Genomic DNA, 17,104 nt, shown 5'->3' with positions numbered 1-17,104 from the left:
TTAAACAAACATGAAAGTATGTCCTAACTAAAGAGAGATGCATTAAATCCTTACTGACTCTTTTCCAAAAAAAAAACAAAAAACAGTGAAAGACAAACTTGAGGTGCAGCAAGAGCTAACGGCCTTATGTAACCTATGCTCAGATACAGTGGTTTTATCCATAACACAGAGTTCTGGGCCCCAGTCCAAAAAAGTTCACTGCTGCCTAGTCTGCACGGAGCCCCAGGACAGGAGCTACTGCCTGGACACACTGCAGAGCACAGCCCCTTGGATTACTGCTAGTCTGGAGGGAGGATGAGAGAGATCAAGGCCGATTTGCCTCGGCCTAGCGAACGGATGCTAATGTTTTTAAAGGTAAACCAAGATTATATTTAGAAGAGTACTTCATGTGATTCTAACCACACTTTCGCTTTCACAAAGTAAACATTGGTGATTGAGCTCACAGACCACCGCAACTCATAACAAGCAGGCAGCCACGCTACCTGGCAGAGGAAGTCAGCTTGTTAGCTAGCTCACCTTGTGATAAACACTAACGTTAGCTAACAAACATAGTAGCATGTTTAAGCAGATAAGGGCAAATTAAATATACTCCAACAGCAATTTATACATTTTATTGGTCATTAATTGACATTGTTTTGCTGTTGCTAAATGGCTAATTCTGGCCAGTTTTTCATCGCACTTTGCAGAGGCTACAGGACTGCGAGTAATTGAGCACCCTGAAATTATGATCCTGATTTTGGGGCGGAGTATTTGTTTCAGCAGGCCTGTTAGTTCAGCAGTGGTGTTCCAATACATTCAACTTGCTGGCAAATACATCATACCGGTGGACCATGGGACTCTCAACTTTTCATGGGTCTAGCCTGGTTATTACTTTTTAAGATATTATTTGTGCAAAAAATGTGACTTCCATAAGGGCTCCTGGTTGGACTTTTATTTTACAACTGCAAGCCTCTAGCCTTTAGAGTCCCTGCACACATTGGTCAGAATTAAGTCACCCATGAACTTAGTGTGTCAACACTGAGTACTTATTTCACTTCCTCCAAAAATCATGCATCTCTTGGGGTGAAAGCACAGATCTAAGTTTTGCACAGATCTCAGTTTTGCACAGATCTCAGTTTTGCACAGATCACAGTTTTGCACAGATCGCAGTTTTGCACAGATCTCAGTTTTGAAGGCCAATTTAGATGTGTGCACTGTACAGCCTATCATCAGGCAATCAGTTTGTAGAGCTAAAGCAAAGAGGAGTGTGCACAGAGAAAGAAAAGAGTGTGTGTTTTTGTGGGTGTATTTTTGTTTGTGTAATAGTGGTTACCAGTGAAAAAACGTGGAAAGAAAGAGATGGATAGTCTGAAAGCACTCACATGGCTCTCATGTTGTTCTCAGGCAGCAGAGGGATCTCCAGAACTTTGGTGTTGGATTGCAAGGCTTCATGGCTGGCGGTGGAGACGGTTTTGCCGGTGATGCGGTGGACCTGGTAGAAGGCATGTGGTCGCAGGAGGCGGTCGTCTGCGGTCCCTATGAACAGCTGCAGGGTGAGCGGCTCGCTTTCCATGTAGCCATAAAGCTGGCGGGAGAACAAAGAGACCCAGGTGAGAGGCAACATCAGGTTTTAAGACCCCCATCCCAAGCAACCCCTCATTTAGGAAATAGCGATTGAATGCACATCAACTACTGATAGTTAAAGGGGCCTTTAATGATAGCTCTGACATGGTAGAGGGGCTGCGAAAAATAAGCCCCAAACAAAGAAATGTTTGTTTTTTGTTGAGTTGGAGACCGTTTTTCAGAAGTCTTCGCTGTTCTTTTTTGGGCTAGTTCTACACTCTGTTAGGGGAGGAAAAAAAAAGTTTTTTGATGTTTCTAAGTGTCTGGGGTAGGGATCTCCTGGGCGCAGAGGCATGGAGGCTGATGGAGGGGCTGGCTTCCCGTCACTTCACTGTTCATTAAAATCTCACTGCTGCTATCAAAAAAGTGCCTACAGAGACGCAAGCAGTCGACAGTGACTCAGTGGAAAGTGACCCTTACAGAGACAAAATAAGAAACCAGGCCAATCATCTCAGGCCTGCATCACGATGTGATAATTGAGCTAATGCCAATTTCCCTGTATAAATATCAGTTGCATCTACAGGATGAAATCAAAATTTGGACACTTTAAAATCATTAGGGTAAATAAAATGAAATCAAAATCATGGCATGCACTTGTTCAACAATACAACATAGATTTAGAGTGTAATAAATGTTCCTATATAGGTAAAGTAGTTGTCAAACATAGCAAACTTTACACCTAAGTGTAATAACACCAAAAAAAGTCATGAAGCTTGGCATGCAAATGGGATCCAGCCCCTTTGCCTTTGGGCGGCAGTTATGAACATGCATTATGATTTCCATTAAAGCTCTGAGACTGTGTCCCACTGTGATGAAAGAGACTCCTGTATCAGAACCACCACTTCAAACAACCACCACTTCCTCTAGAAGACCTCCATTAGCTGCTACTGCTCAAGTAATAAAAAGATCAAATCTTTTAAAAAAGAGAAGGAAAAACTCCACAGCCTTGCATAGTTTGAAAAGTACTGTTGACTTTGGGGTCAACGACAATAAAAACTGTAACTGCCAATTGACATTCAGCATCTCTGGATCGTTTTCTGACAGTGTCTAAAGTAACATGAATTGATGATTTAACCAAGTATGTAATGGCTAAAAAATATGAGCAGGGTTGCAAATTCCAAAATGTGGTGAAGGACAACTGATACTTTGTGAGGGATTTCTGACCAGAATAATTTGCCAACCAAATGTGGATTTCTGGTGGAACTGTCTCACACTGCAGACCTCCCAGGATATGCACGCTCTACACAGTGTGAGTGGCCATATGGTCATATGAGCGGATGTTGGTGTGGGCTTAGAAATCTCTCCAGATCTAGAAAGAAAACTGCAGAATCCATCTGGTTCAAACCTAGAGAAAACCGATAGGAATAACCTCCTTGGATCCACCCTGGTGGCTACTTGACCGCATGTGACATTTACTGTGAGGGATCACTTACTCAAGATCGGGTCTGACCAAGCCATGGCCATCTCAAAAAAAAATCCCACAAATTGGTCAATTACCCCAGCATACACCAGCGCATCGCTTCAGACCAATTTTCTTTGAGCTCCATCCACGTGAAAAGAGTGGTACCGTCGGATGGAATAAAAGACCCCTGTTGTTTATCTAACAGACTGAGTCATATAGCGAAATGCAGACCACATGTAACCTATGACATAATCTGATTAATGGGTTTATAATGACCTTTGTGAGGGCGATTCATGGATGAGGGTGTGAGGAAGAGGAAGGCTGGTTGAGACCTACATCATTAGAGGTCTGTGGAAATTAGTGCTACAGTGTCACGGACGACTAATGTCTTTGGTTTGAGAACAAATTTGTCTGGATACTGTATTGAAAGTTGTCTGGCCTGATAATAAACATGAAGACTAGATGCCTTTGGTATGTATTTGATGACAGATCTTTTGGATTTGGGACAAGGCAGGGAATGTGTTCTTTTTCTTGAATTTTCATTATTAATTATGTTGAATAAGGATAGGATATGTCACCGGAGTAGAGCATATATCCATATGTCTCAATAATCTCAGCACCAGTGGTTATCTGGCTTTGCTCTTTGATTCAGATATCAAGGGAATGCAAAGGGAGTGGTAAAGCTAAGGCTGTCATTCATCTCCAGTTCCAACCGTCCTATTTTTCTCTCCAGCTCCACGTAGTGTCTCTAGCAGCTGTCTTGACCTGTGAGCTAGTCACACATGCTAGTCATCAGTGAGTTAGGCCGAGGTCAGGAGCTTCTTGAAGTCTTGGCATCCCAAGGGACCACTTCATCTATGCAGTGATCTCACCAGCAGACCCCGCTCTGCTTGTTATATTTTACTTATGGTGTCACCAGAGGTAATTATCCATAGCCACACATGCTACCAGTTACTTGTGTATTGACTCGTGAGAGCGCCATGGTGGAGCATGAGGTACAAATCTGAAACACCGGAGCGTTAAATTGCATGACGTCCCCTTATGATTTAATAAAACGCAGGCCGCCGCGCTACAAAGCCGTGTCGTCTGTCACTTTTGCCTCAGTAGACTTCTTTGGATTTCTCGGTGACCTCCAACCATTACCTCAGCCGCCACGTGGCTGTAAGGAGGCCCACAAGAGGCAGGAGTGAGGAGGAGGAGGGGGGGTCTTTATCCCTTCACTCGTCTTGCGGTAGCGCAGGATGGCGATGGCATCCACACTCAAAGCTGTAGTGACCTCATGGAGGAGAGGAAGTGATTAATGAGGTCAGGTAGTCCTCTTGGTGACGCTGGTCTTCCCAGCAGTAAAGGAAGGCGGTCTAGTCCCCCCTGGGCGACCTCCCCCGATTCCTTTACCATATGTGCTCCCTGACCCTCTCCCTTAGCTTCTGCTAAACTCCTGCGATGCTCACTTAAATGCACACCACAAGCAGAGCAGAGCGCAGAGCTTACCTCTTCATTTTATTTTATTAAGTTTAAAGTGTGGGCAGACAGAGGCTGCACACACACACACACACACACACACACCTGTGACCTCAGCTTTGTATTTATGTTTAATGTGGCCTGTGAGGTTGGACCAGGGAGAAGCTAATTTTGACCAGATGAGCTTTTCTAGCTGTAACTGCAGCCTATCTGGCACACCCACTGTATATTTACTTTGAGATAATCTAAACCGAGTTCGAACCAAGGCCTGATCTGCAGCTGTTTCAGGGTGCCAGCTTCTGCCACTGTGTCAGCTAGATCCATTTACACCTCCCACCGCAAGCCACTGTTGCACGAGCCATTTTTTGATAGCCGAGGGCTCAAGTAAAACATTGTGGATATGGCAGCTGATGCATTAATTGTGTAATTGTATGCAGCTGCATTGTCTGGGTCAGTTGTGATGATGTGGACGGGTGTCGTGGAGGGTGCATCCATCCACTTTCCACCATTCGTCTCCCAGTCCCTTTGGACAATTACAGATCCATCATCAGTAAGGAAAGTTTCAGTAGCATGCAGACCCAAAAACTTTAGTCCTTTTTCTTCCTAATTGTCTTTGCTTCACTCATTGCTGAAAATCACTTGTGATAAAATAATGATAGAGGGTGTTTTTTCAACTGATTAATTGTTTTTTTCATAGCACATTTTATCCCTCAATTCCTTTAGTAATAGTGACATTCTCAATGCTGCCTGCAGCTGGCCTCAATAGTTCAAAGAAAGGATTTGAACATGTAATGTTTAATAATGACTTGCTGGTAAATTAGATGTGTCTGGCCTGGCTAGAAATTGACTGTGAATACACTCTACAGGCCTGCAGTGGGCTGCCTTCTATCCCTCCGCAGTGATTTCATCACTGCCTGGAGAAATGTCATGACTCGTAGAAGTCCACGTGGCGCAGAGAATCGGGGAGGGAGGAGAAGGAGATGATTGGAAGCAGTGGGGGGGTGGGGGGGTTAGAGTGAAGCAGGGGAGGAGAAATACAACAGCAGATTCATGCTTTTTCCCATTATCACGCTCCCCTCTCTCTGTCAAGTGCTGACAGTCACACAGCCAGCCTCTGCTGTACCCAATTAAATGTACACTCATCCAAGTTGTCTCTCCTTCCAGACTTTACTCCATCACCCTCCTGCCCGGCTAATGTCTCCATTGCCTCATATTGAATGCATAAGGAAACATATGCAATCCTTTAATGTGCTGCATTTCGATAGCTGCTCCTTTTTATAAGCAATCAAACAGCTATATCCCTCAAAGTTTTTGTTGAACTGAGTACTTTAGTATTATGTCATTGAGGGCATAGTTTCAAGCACTAGCCCATGTCTAGACCAGTGAGGGTCCAAATTCCATATAAAAAGAATGACTTTGTCACCAGTACAGCCCGCCATAAGAAATATCATCCAAATCTACAGAGAATTTGAGTAAGATGATGCACGGACGACTGCTGTGCCCCCTAACAGCACGCCTACCCACCAGTGTCTTACCTCATAAATCTGTGGGCTGGTTATCACCTCAAACCAGTGAAAACGATGCAGATTTCGCCCCATTTTTTTCCACTCGCTATTAACTGGTAATTAGTGGTAGCCCAATACCAGTGTAAGGGAAGCCCCGCAGATGGAGAACCACAATTTAAGAGTGGCATAAATACCCCTTTGGGCAACAAATAACAGCCCTGACTAAGCTCTAACAGCACTACAGGGTACACCGAGGCTTTTGAATATTAAACAAGAGGCGGCAGTGGATTTAATGAGCAATTAGCAGCTACAGTATAGGGTGCTGCAGATCAAGGGGTTTTCTTTTGAGACATTACGCAGCCAGCAAGCACCGGATCCCAAGGTGAAACCGCACATGCGAAGAACCCGAGCACATGTTCGCCAAGGCCTTTCATTTCGTCGTGGCGGAAACATACTGCAAATTTGATGTGCATTACATACAGTTGCAGAGGAAGGGAGATGGGTATTAAGTCACGCACACGTTAATAGGGATGATGGCCACATCCTGCTGAAATTACACCATGTCTGTTGCTGCTTTAGACTTAATGAGAGACTGAGTGAGGGGGGGGGGGCCCTATAGGCCAGTCATTATCCTATACGAACTAGCCATATGCAGGACTGCGCTGCGTGCTGCGCGATGCATTTAATACTCCACAGGTGTTGCTGTCTGCTGTTACTAAGGGCCCGGCGGATGTCTGTGTGCTTCCTGACTGAGGTTGAACCTGAAAGCCTTTGCAACATCTTCAACTGAACCCACATTTTAGATCAGAGCCACATCATGTCCCGGGTCATTATATTCTCAATGAAAACAAGTCAGCATGTTCAACTTTTTTCCCACTGTTCTCCTCTGGAAAAACCCCATCAATCAATGTCGTGGTGGTAGTCTGAGTGAAGGTAGACCAGGTTGTTTTTGAGCATGGCTTAAAAAAAATCGCACTGTGGACGTTTGGCATAGCTGTGGTGAGAGAGGGGAGCGTCTAGAACAGTGTGAGAGGAGCCGATAGAGTACCCTAGATCCCCTTAATGGTGCTGTGGTCTGCTGCAGTAAATAAAGTGGAAAAGCAGCCGCGGGGGTCACAAAGTGGACCAATCGGGAGAGAGGAGGTTAAAAGGCTGCGGATGCGGAGGCGGGAAGGGTAGAACTGAGAGTGAGTCCAGAGTAAATGACTGGATTTGGAGCGGGCAGCGCCGAGAGTCGGTGCAAGCAGCTGAGGGGTAATGAGTCGAGGTAACCCATAATCTAGAGGTTTTCATCGATGTGCGGCGGGAGCATAGACACCCCATTCTCCTCACCCACCCCACAATCTCTACATCCTGTGTGGTGGATAGCACAGAATGCAGTGTGGTTGATCTGCTGCAGCTTAGGATGATGTCAGCCCTTATAGACGCTAAACTTTCCCGTGTGTTTGTCATGAAAACACCCCGGCGTGTTATTGAATAACAAGACGACAACAGTGAATGAGCAGCCGAGCATCTTGCTTTGTCTATCTGTCACTTGCTGTCTCTGGGGGACATCGCAAGCTGTAGAAACAGTGTATCCCTTCATGTTTTTCATCTTGCTGTTTTTTCATCCAGTGTTGCTTTCCAACACACGTCACCATCAATCACAGCACGTGTGTCTGATCATCCGCGAGCTAAAAACAAAACAATAGAGGTGTGGATGACTGGGCTTCAGCCGGGGGAGGCCTGCTGGTGTGGGTTTGGGAGATGGTTGAAGGATGAGCGGTTCACAAGAAGTGACATCCTCGGGACCCCCCAAGGGAGGGAGGGAGGCACCGGTGCATGGAAAGGGGAGGTGGCGTCTGATGGGTGCTGGGATTCTGATTCCTATCCACCACCCCCCAACCACAACACTCCCCCACCACCGCCATGCTCAGCCAACCTCAGGGCCACCCAGGCCCTAATCAGCAGGATACAGAGCATCTCCTGGGGCAGCCAAGGCCCCAGCTGCCTGGTGACTCCCTCTGCCCCTTCCCTCTCTTTACTCGCTCCAGTCTTAAGCACAAACACACACACACACACACACACACACACACACACTTCCTTTGCTGCTTCCTACACCCGTGTCCCCGTGTCATTATTGACTCATTCTCCTTGACTGCACCTCACCAATCCAGCACATGCCACTCATTACCAGTAGGGCACTGGGGACTACAGCATGCCCTATCCTCCAAGAACACAACAACACCAGTCACACAACACTATAACAAAGATTAAGGGAGAAACAGGAAGACAGTCAGATTTCTGGGATATTTTGTACTCCAAACTGTTTGAAAACTCCCTGAAGATGCAGTACACGCTCCTCTACATTTTACCTTCTAGCATGTAGACATGATTGCGTAATCCTTATAGATTTATCTCTCTACCAACTGCCATGCTTGCAGGGATTTCCACTGTTATGAAGCCCTCAAGATATCTCAATTGACCGCACATGCAATATCAGGGGCATAAATCACTCTCCACCAAAAAAGTAAGAGTAAAGTGTGAGCTCTGCGAGTGTGTGTGTGTGTGTGTGTGTGTGTGTGTGTGTGTATGGGGGGGGGGGGGGTGACGGTAAAGCAGCTGTCATCATATTTTCTCCATGACTACTACTGACTAATACTTGCTCGACATACACAGTGAGGCTTGAAAACATCCTCGCAAAGTTGGCAATGACATGGTGCCTGTGTAGTATGAAATAAACACCCCAGGCCATCAATCTAAAAATGGACAACACTATATATGCAAAGACACACAGGACGCTTACTCATGACTTTTCACTTCGTGAGTCAGAAAGTGACGTGAACTAAATCAAAACCAGCCTCACCTGCCGCAGCTGAGTCTGGTCAGCCTCGTGGGGTGGTGCGAGGGTAAAATGTTGATTCACCCACATGTTGATATACAAAGGTTTGTCATGAAGGGGAATGATTACCTGTATTTACAGAGAAAACCTGAAGGCTGACAGGCCCTGTTTATAACACCGCGTTGGCCAACAGCTGTCAAGTGCGTTTGACGTTGAGCAGGCCAGGATGTGCTGACAACATCTGTTTACAAAACAGCTGTGGCGCTAACAGCGTCTAATGTTAAGTGTGGACCACCAGCCTGGAACTGTGCCGGTCCAAAAAAATGTTTTCTTAGGGTTAGGGGTTAAAACCCAGTCTTTAAACCCAGTCTGTAACAAAATGATCACCAATGAATGTAATCATGAGGTTAAATGCAGTTTCATTTTGAATATTTAAGGCAAATTTACCCTCAACCTTAAGCACATGGACACACCACCAGATCCCCACCTTCAGTAAACCAAGATGTCAGCGCAGTGTGATGACAGTGTAGCAGAGAAAAGGAGCTCTGTGCTGTGCTGCTGGTGAGACTGACGTGTGCTCTTTAAGTGTTTGCCAAGCACAATAGTGAGAGGCGATGGTCCTGCTCTATACTAATTGAGTCAGCATGTGCTGCTGCTGGTCAGGACGACCTTTTGCAGCGGTAGATTGACTCCCGGCTTCGGGAAACATTAATAACACGGCATACAAGCACATACAGAAACACTGTGGTGTGTGTGTACGCTGCACCGCTGCCGTCAAAAGTCACAGAAGGGGCTTGAGGGCTTTTGGAGATCTGCTTTAGTGGCTTAACAAGTTTGCAATGACAATGTAATGGCACATTGAATATTCTTGACTTGAAGTTTCTTTTAACGATAGTTTCTAATTTTCTGATGCAAGCTTTAATAGACGGAGACAGGCTGCACAAATCAGATTTTTCTGGTATATCCGATAAATGTCATATATAATTTCTCCAGAATGAGCTGAGAGTTTTTTGCATATAAAATGGTTTGAAAGACTTCTCTGATGAAAAAAAAAAAATCAAAATAAGAAATAGCAAGAGAAAGTCAGAGTCTAGACTGACGGCTGCTCTGACTTTGCTCTGTGACTACATGCTGTCATAAAGTCAACAACAGCCAAGCGTCCATGTCACTGGCATGTTGTCGGACAGAAAAACAGCAAGTTATTGCACAGTTTAAACACACAAAGCTAACCTTGTCTCTGGTAAACAGCAATGGGTACAGTGAACCTAAGAGATCTGAATCGAAAAAAACATTTGCTGGCTAACATGGTGTCGGTGACATACCTGTACTACAGGGTGGCCTCCAGACAGCGCCTTCACTGCCCCTCGGCTGCCTTCAGTCTCATAGTGGGCCCTGTGGTGGGACTTTGGCTGCACCTCGATCTGTAGGTTGTACGGGCCAGAGCAGGACGGAAGCTGCCAGTCAAGAGCTGGCAGAGATGGGCTGCAACAACATGACACATTTTTATTAATAAATAATTAAAAATAAACTACTCAAAATGTGTTTTTTTTTTACTCTACTTCTGACTGATGTAACATAATAGTGTATTAGCATTATCTACTCAGTGAAAGATCGCACCAGTTTCTGGTTATTCTTTCCTGAAAAACAGGAAGTGATGTGTTTTACATTTCCTGGTTGCTTAGAATAAAAACATGAAGAATTATTGTATTTTTATTTTTTATATCTTTTTACATTTTCTCTATTTTATTCTATTCTATTCTTCAAGCTGTGGCCACATTTGGTTTGCCAAAGTAGGAACTGTGAGGATGCGTTTTCTTTCCACGGTCTAAATCAAAAAGTTCTAGACTTGCCTTAAATTAGCCACAAATTAGGACACTTTGGTGTAATCCAACAGGCTTGATCCATCTCCACTCATCATGGTCTGTAATCGAATCAATTGAAGTCATTTGTTGATGTGCCTAATTCCCTTGGCCTGGGTAATAATTAGTGGCCCTTCTTATGAAAAATAAATGAGAGACGAATGTGCCCTGGTTAGAGAGCAGTGTGTTTTGTATTATGGTGTGACAGGTGGAGTTAATGTGACGTGGGAGGACAGACATTTCTAGGGCACAAAAACAAATCTCAAACAAACTAGTGATCAGCATTTCCTTTGATACAATTATTACCCATTCCAAATTGATAACTGTAAAATTCTTAAGCACAGCCGGACTACTGTTAGAAACAGTGGAGTTATACAATGGAATAAGGTCAGCAGCACACCCTGCCTTGGAGCATGATATCTCTTTCTCAGAGCTACAGCTGGCCTCCCTTAACATCATTGTTCTCGAGATGGAGAGTCAGAGCTTCCCATGTGAACACCGTGGAGATATCTAAACCAAAACAAACATGTGCAAGACAATATTTCTCTATGCCGGATGCCTGGTAAACGCAAACCCCTGACCTGAAGGGTGGCTCAACTGAAACCAATCTCTGGCATCTTTGTGGAACTCGCGGGCTGTTTGTTGACCCAAAACGAACCGATTTCCCCCCGCAGGGCTTTATCTGCCCAGTCAGTGCATGACATCAGGCTAGCTACACAGAGAGAGACGGCTGATGGCGCGACGGACCAGAGCAGCGAGCCGGCTGATTAACCCACAGACTGCTTCCCCTTCAGCCAGGCCTGTCACCATTACTTCCTGCTGCTCGCTATCATAATCAAACACTTCATTTCCGACAGGAAGGTGTGTTATTGGCTTGGAAAAAAAATGCCACGAGGGACCCGATTGAAAATTGAAAAAGCCTACCTTGCTCAAAAGTCAAAAATCAATTATATAGTTGAGTGCACGTGTGTATTTGTGTGAGCATTGTGCATTCTTATGTTTATGTGTGGGTTGCTATAGCAACAGTGGCGCACACATGCTGGGCAACTCCTCCCCGTGAAATATGATTTATGAAATAGTTTTGATCTTCAAAGAGAAGTCTTTTGGAAGTGCGGAGCATGCAGCTTTTGGATTTCTGCCTTTTGATATGGCCTTTGAAGATTAAAGACTAAAACAATCTTGTCCTTGCAATAAATAAACAACCCTAAATATGGAAACGAAAAGACAACAACGGGGTAGAGCAGTGGCGTTATTGGATGAATTGTTTTCCCTTTGCACTGTCTGAACATTTTTTAAATAGTCCTCAGGCAGAATGTTAGAAACCATAAATCTGTCTGTAAAAGTAAACAGATGTGTGTGCTTCATTTCCTTCTTAAGGAAATTTAGAGGCAAGACTACTGGGTTGGTTTTTCATTTACTGGTTCAGTCATCTTTGAAGTGTTTCATCTTTGGGATTATTATGTTTACATTTTTAGTGTTACTGAGTTGCTGTAGCGGCTCTACCCACCTGAGGTAAGGCTTGGGTTTAGACCAGGAGTACGGATGCTGGGGCACATCCAGGAACCCTCCACAGTAGTTCTCCTTCTTGAGGGCCAGGCGGGAGGGGTAGTCTTCATGGCAGAGCTCCCCATCAGGACCCAGCACTTCGCGACCAGGCTCCACCTTCAGGCTCATGGAGGATGAGTGGTCCAGCATGGTCTTCCGTGTCTTGATTGGGATTCCCTCCCCCATGTCGACCACTCCATCTGTGGTTAGAGCGTTGATGGCGGCCACGATGGCAGAGTTGGTGTACTGGTTGGTGTTGGCGAGCCAGTTCTCATCTGTGACGCTGACCCTGGGGGAGCCTTGTGGGGATGGGGTGGGCGACTGGATGGGTGAGCAGGATGTCTGACGGTAGGGGGTGCCATTGAAGCTGTACTTTCTCTTCCCCATGCCGCCACCACCGTTGCCTCCGCCTCCTCCACTGCAGGAGGGGGAGTTAGGCCTGGAGCCACGAAGTTGCGCTGGCCAGCCTTCCTCGGCCACAGCTCCTATCTGAGGGGAGGTGGAGGGTGAATGGTGAGGGGAAGCAGCATGGCCGCTGGCATGTGGGCAGGACAGGAGCGAGGAGGTGCCTTTGGGGGAAACACAGGGAGACTGCCAGGGGGAGTTCTGTGGGGAGTTGTCGTAGTTGTAGAAGCCGGACTCGTAAGAGGACGCGTCAGAGTTACAGCTACGTGAGGAAATGCTACTCGCAGGGCTGAGGCAGCTGGGGTCACGGTAGCCATCTGCATTGGGCAGCGTCAGCGTCACGATGGAGTTAACGCCTCGTTTGATGATGTGGTCCTCGCTGCTGCTCTCTTCCACCTCATCCTCAGGATACTGGCTGTAGGCAGTGATCTCAATACGGGGGCTTTCCAGGGCCGGGGCCCCATTGGGTCTCAGGCCATGGGGCAGGTAATAGCCTGATGCCACATGGTTATCATTTTGGAGGCTGTAGCCTGTCTGGTGGCAGGAGGAAACTGAGATGACTGGGCTTGATTGTAGGGTGTGGTACTGGGTGGCCAGACAGGGGTTGCCCATGCCCAGTGGTAGGGACAAGCTGACATTTGGTGTGTAGCTGTATGCATCTGAAAAGAAAGAAGTATATTTAAGTATGTGGAAGTATAGTATATGACAACAAGCCACTGCATATGCTCAGAACCATTACATTATGGCGATAATTAACTCTGATTACATTTCAGAACAATACCCCTAAACAAATCTTACCAATATGACTCGCTGCGAATGACTTTTTTTAAACATCTGGAGAAACTTAGCAATCATCTCAAAGCAGTTACTGTATGTGGTTGCTGTGTAGTCGCAAGTTGTGCCGCCACTCTCTTTGTTTGATCAGTTCATCTAAGGCTCTATTTGGCACTCCCTGCTGTCATATGTACTCTACAGGAATTCCTCCAGCACCGCTGATGGATGCTTTATTTGATTGATTGCATCACTCACTGAGTGAATTAGGCCCTCCCCTGTGGAAAACTGACAGCACTCTCGCTCTGAGCTTGTGATTAAGTCAAGGAGAGTTTGCTGCAGCGTTACACACAGATGCACCGTGGCACAGGCACAAACAAAGGGCACACACAGGCAAGCATACAAGGAAATCACAAGCAGACAAGTGCAATGACATCCAAACTCAGTCAGTGGAAGCACATGCAGCCTAGCAGGTACGCCTTGTAGCAGCTGGCTGCTGTGTCAACAGTTGTAAACCTCACGTCTGTCTTTTATTGATAATGTCAATGAGGGTAAAAGTGGAATGAACACCATTCAGTCTGAAACCTAGTGAAGGGCATTCCCCCTGATACAGCGTGCTATATTTGTCAACCACAATGCTGTGCATCACATGAAATGATGAATCTGTCACACACCACATAATATGTGGGTAGGCATTCTAAAATTAGTTTATGAGAGTCTATTTTCAGAGGTGATTGTGCCATGTGCATCAGACGAGTTCAGTATACCACAAGTTCAGTGGAGCCTAGGACACATTTCAGAGGTGACCAGTGCCAATCATTTAGCATAATATCCAAGCAGATTATGGAAAATCTTGTTTTCTTTCTTCAAAACATTTTGAATCATATTATTCACAAAACTGAGACTTAGCAACGTTATTATGGAATTATAATTAAAAAAATCTTTTGTTTGGTTAGCAGAATGCTAAATGTCAGACCCTTACACAGCCTTTTTACAAAGAAACACTGACTTCTGAAGTCGTTTTCCTCTTGATCTCACAGCAATACCCTCACACTGCAATATACAGGACATACATTCCTCCATTGCCCTTGAGTACCCACCTGTCTCAGGTTCATTCTGGACACCCTGGCTGTACTCAAACAAATAGCTGAAATCAAACTCTTGCTCTTCATGCTGGAAACTCATCTCCGCCCCAGTGATGCGACGCCAAGTTTCAACATAAAAACTAGCTCGGTCTCCTCTGGTTTACGCTCTTCTAGTGCTGAACAGATGATAATCTCCTGCCCACTGCACCCGGTGTGACACACCTCCTAACTTCAGGCCCGACTGACTTTGCTTAGAGTTGCAGCTGGTTTTTTTTTTTTCCCCCTTTTCGAATGTGTGCGCGATCAGTGCACTTTGCCACAACATACTTGACTTCTCCTAACACCCACTCAAACACACTGGGGCTTTTATTCTTGTGTGCTGCATGATCTTGAAACATGGCTTTTCCGGGTCACACGCGTCTCAATGCTGAACTAACAATTATACCGGATCAACATTTGTGGGGTGAAGCAAATGAAAGAAAGATTAAAAAAAAAAAAAAAGACTCACTCTTGCACTCACAATTGTTTGCAGTGCATTCAAAACGCGGTGTAAACAGAGTTAATCTGAAAACACTGGCTATCACACAGATTATAGCGTGCTCTTTCTGTCCTCCACAATTTCTCTCAATTATGCTATCACGATCAAAACACTCTCTCCCCACAACCAAACCAGCGTGACTAAAGAATGGATGGGTTTATCCACGGGGATTGTGGTCTAGGCTGGGCTCAGACTGACGGGACCTCAGGGAGAGATAGGTGGTCGCCCACAGAAGTCATCTGCAGCCTCTGGAACTAAGAACCCTGGGGCCACTTATCGCACATGGCTGACTATGGGCTATGGCAAAACACCAGCAGAGTGTGTGTGTGTGTGTGCTTGCGCCTGAGTTTATGTGTATGATGATAAAGCAGCCCTCAGCATACTGCTGGAGTTGTGTGTGGTTAAGCACGTCTTCTTGTCAAGCAAGCTATCCAGCATCACTGAGTGCAATGATCACAGCTCTCTCTCTGTCACACACACACACACATACACACACACACACACACACACACACACACGTCTGTTACCAATTATAAGGCTTAGGACTGTGGGACTGAAATGAATAATAATAGAGCCTGCAACCGTCCGTCTGAAACCTCAAAAGACAAAATGAAATTCCCAAAATCCACAAAAAGCCAGTGACATCAGCACTGGAAGACTCTGCCAATTAAGTCAAGACGGACTATCAATGACTTCTGATGGACCTAATCAAATTTTGCTACCATAAACGCTGAATCAAAGAGCTTCAAAAAACTTTCCTTTTAATGGTAAACCCAGGCTGAATCATCCTCTAAGCTAAAGCATCTCTAAACAACACACAGAACCACAGGCAAGCCCTGGTGCTGCTGCTCTACAGTTGACCCCTGACCTCTGACCTCATATAGACCTTATTCTTAATATTATAAAAAAACATTTGAAGTTGAACCCCTCATCTTGAGGAGTGCAGGTGACAGCAGCGCCGTAACCACCGTCAGCATTCTTTGCGCATGATGAGAGGCACCTGCAAAGTGCAGCTGGAGACACCTAATGGTGTGGATGTAAAATGGGTGCATGCCACCCATTATACTTGAGTGAGTGCTAATTTGATCCCCATGCAGAGCAAAGATCAAGCAAAAAGGTGTCTGGCACTTATTAGGTGACATCTTTGTAAAAAACAACCACCATGCCAGAGGACAGATAGAGTTTTGCTCGAAATTAATAGTTTAATCTTGTAATAGTAATTTATCAAAGTGACCAAATAACAACATATGGTCCGTCATCAGCTGCATATATTATTAATATGTCTGTAAAGATATTTGCAGGTGGATTCTTTTTTATTTTTTATTTATTCATATTTTTAAAATTCGGATTATATTGCAGCTCTTTTTCATTGTAATCAGTTTAGCAGATTTCCTGACCTAGACTTCACAGAAGAGCACAGGGTCCTAACATTTGCATTACAGCCGCAGCACCTGGTGACAACTCGTCTTAAAAACCAAAAGCAGCACAGCTGAGACATCACGCTCACATTTGAGCGCTGGAATGAAACATTTAAAAACTTGCAGCACATTCTTTTACCTTCCTCTGCAGACTTCATATCGGCGGCGAGAGAGGTGAGAAACTGGAGTGCCCGCTCCTCACCGGCTGTTGCTCCAAAGCTGAACTTGGAATTGACGCTCAGGCAGAAGGTATCCTGCATTCAACAAGCGGTGCGCAACTTTCTCCGACTGTGGGGCTGAAATGAGCAACGCCGGTGATAACGTGAGCTAGATCACTTCACACACACCATCAAACAAACGCATAATTCGCACGTGAAGTCAACGCAAAGCGAGTGTACAACTTGGAACCGCGAGGCGGTGGAGACTGTGCGCGCCGAGTGAACAGGGAGGAATCTTGTGTGTCTGGAGACCGGTGCAGGTAGTGCTGCAAAGGGGACCGCGGTTGAGGTGAGTTTGGCTCTCTTCAGCCCACTGAAAGGTTTTTCAAGAGCCTCCCCAGGTCGATGACGCAGCGCGGTTTGTCAGAGGGGCCGGCTCCGGTGCTTTTTAAAGCTGGAAAACACCCTCCGTCCTCCCGTCAGCGCGCCGCCCATCCAGGGATGACGCGGCCGGCTCCTGCAACCTCCTGGAGC

The 17,104-nt window shown here is 45.6% G+C and overlaps 1 protein-coding gene across 2 annotated transcripts in view; it reads right to left on the bottom strand.

The window, feature by feature from the left end:
• Positions 1-16,672, bottom strand: part of LOC139290372 (nuclear factor of activated T-cells, cytoplasmic 1-like) — a 56,561-nt gene extending 39,889 nt beyond the window's left edge. For both annotated transcript variants that reach the window (XM_070912135.1, XM_070912134.1), the window contains exons 1-4: positions 16,552-16,672; positions 12,158-13,259; positions 10,114-10,273; positions 1,362-1,564 (exon numbers count right to left, since the gene is read on the bottom strand). In XM_070912135.1, the coding sequence (XP_070768236.1) occupies positions 1,362-1,564; positions 10,114-10,273; positions 12,158-13,259; positions 16,552-16,672 (1,586 nt within the window). The remainder of the gene's footprint in view (positions 1-1,361; positions 1,565-10,113; positions 10,274-12,157; positions 13,260-16,551) is intronic.
• Between the last annotated feature and the right edge of the window lie 432 nt (positions 16,673-17,104).

Source organism: Enoplosus armatus, chromosome 9 (assembly GCF_043641665.1).
Source record: "Enoplosus armatus isolate fEnoArm2 chromosome 9, fEnoArm2.hap1, whole genome shotgun sequence".
Taxonomy (NCBI): Eukaryota; Metazoa; Chordata; class Actinopteri; order Centrarchiformes; family Enoplosidae; genus Enoplosus; species Enoplosus armatus.
Note: the sequence above shows the minus strand (reverse complement) of the source record. Positions and strands in the feature narration are given on the sequence as shown.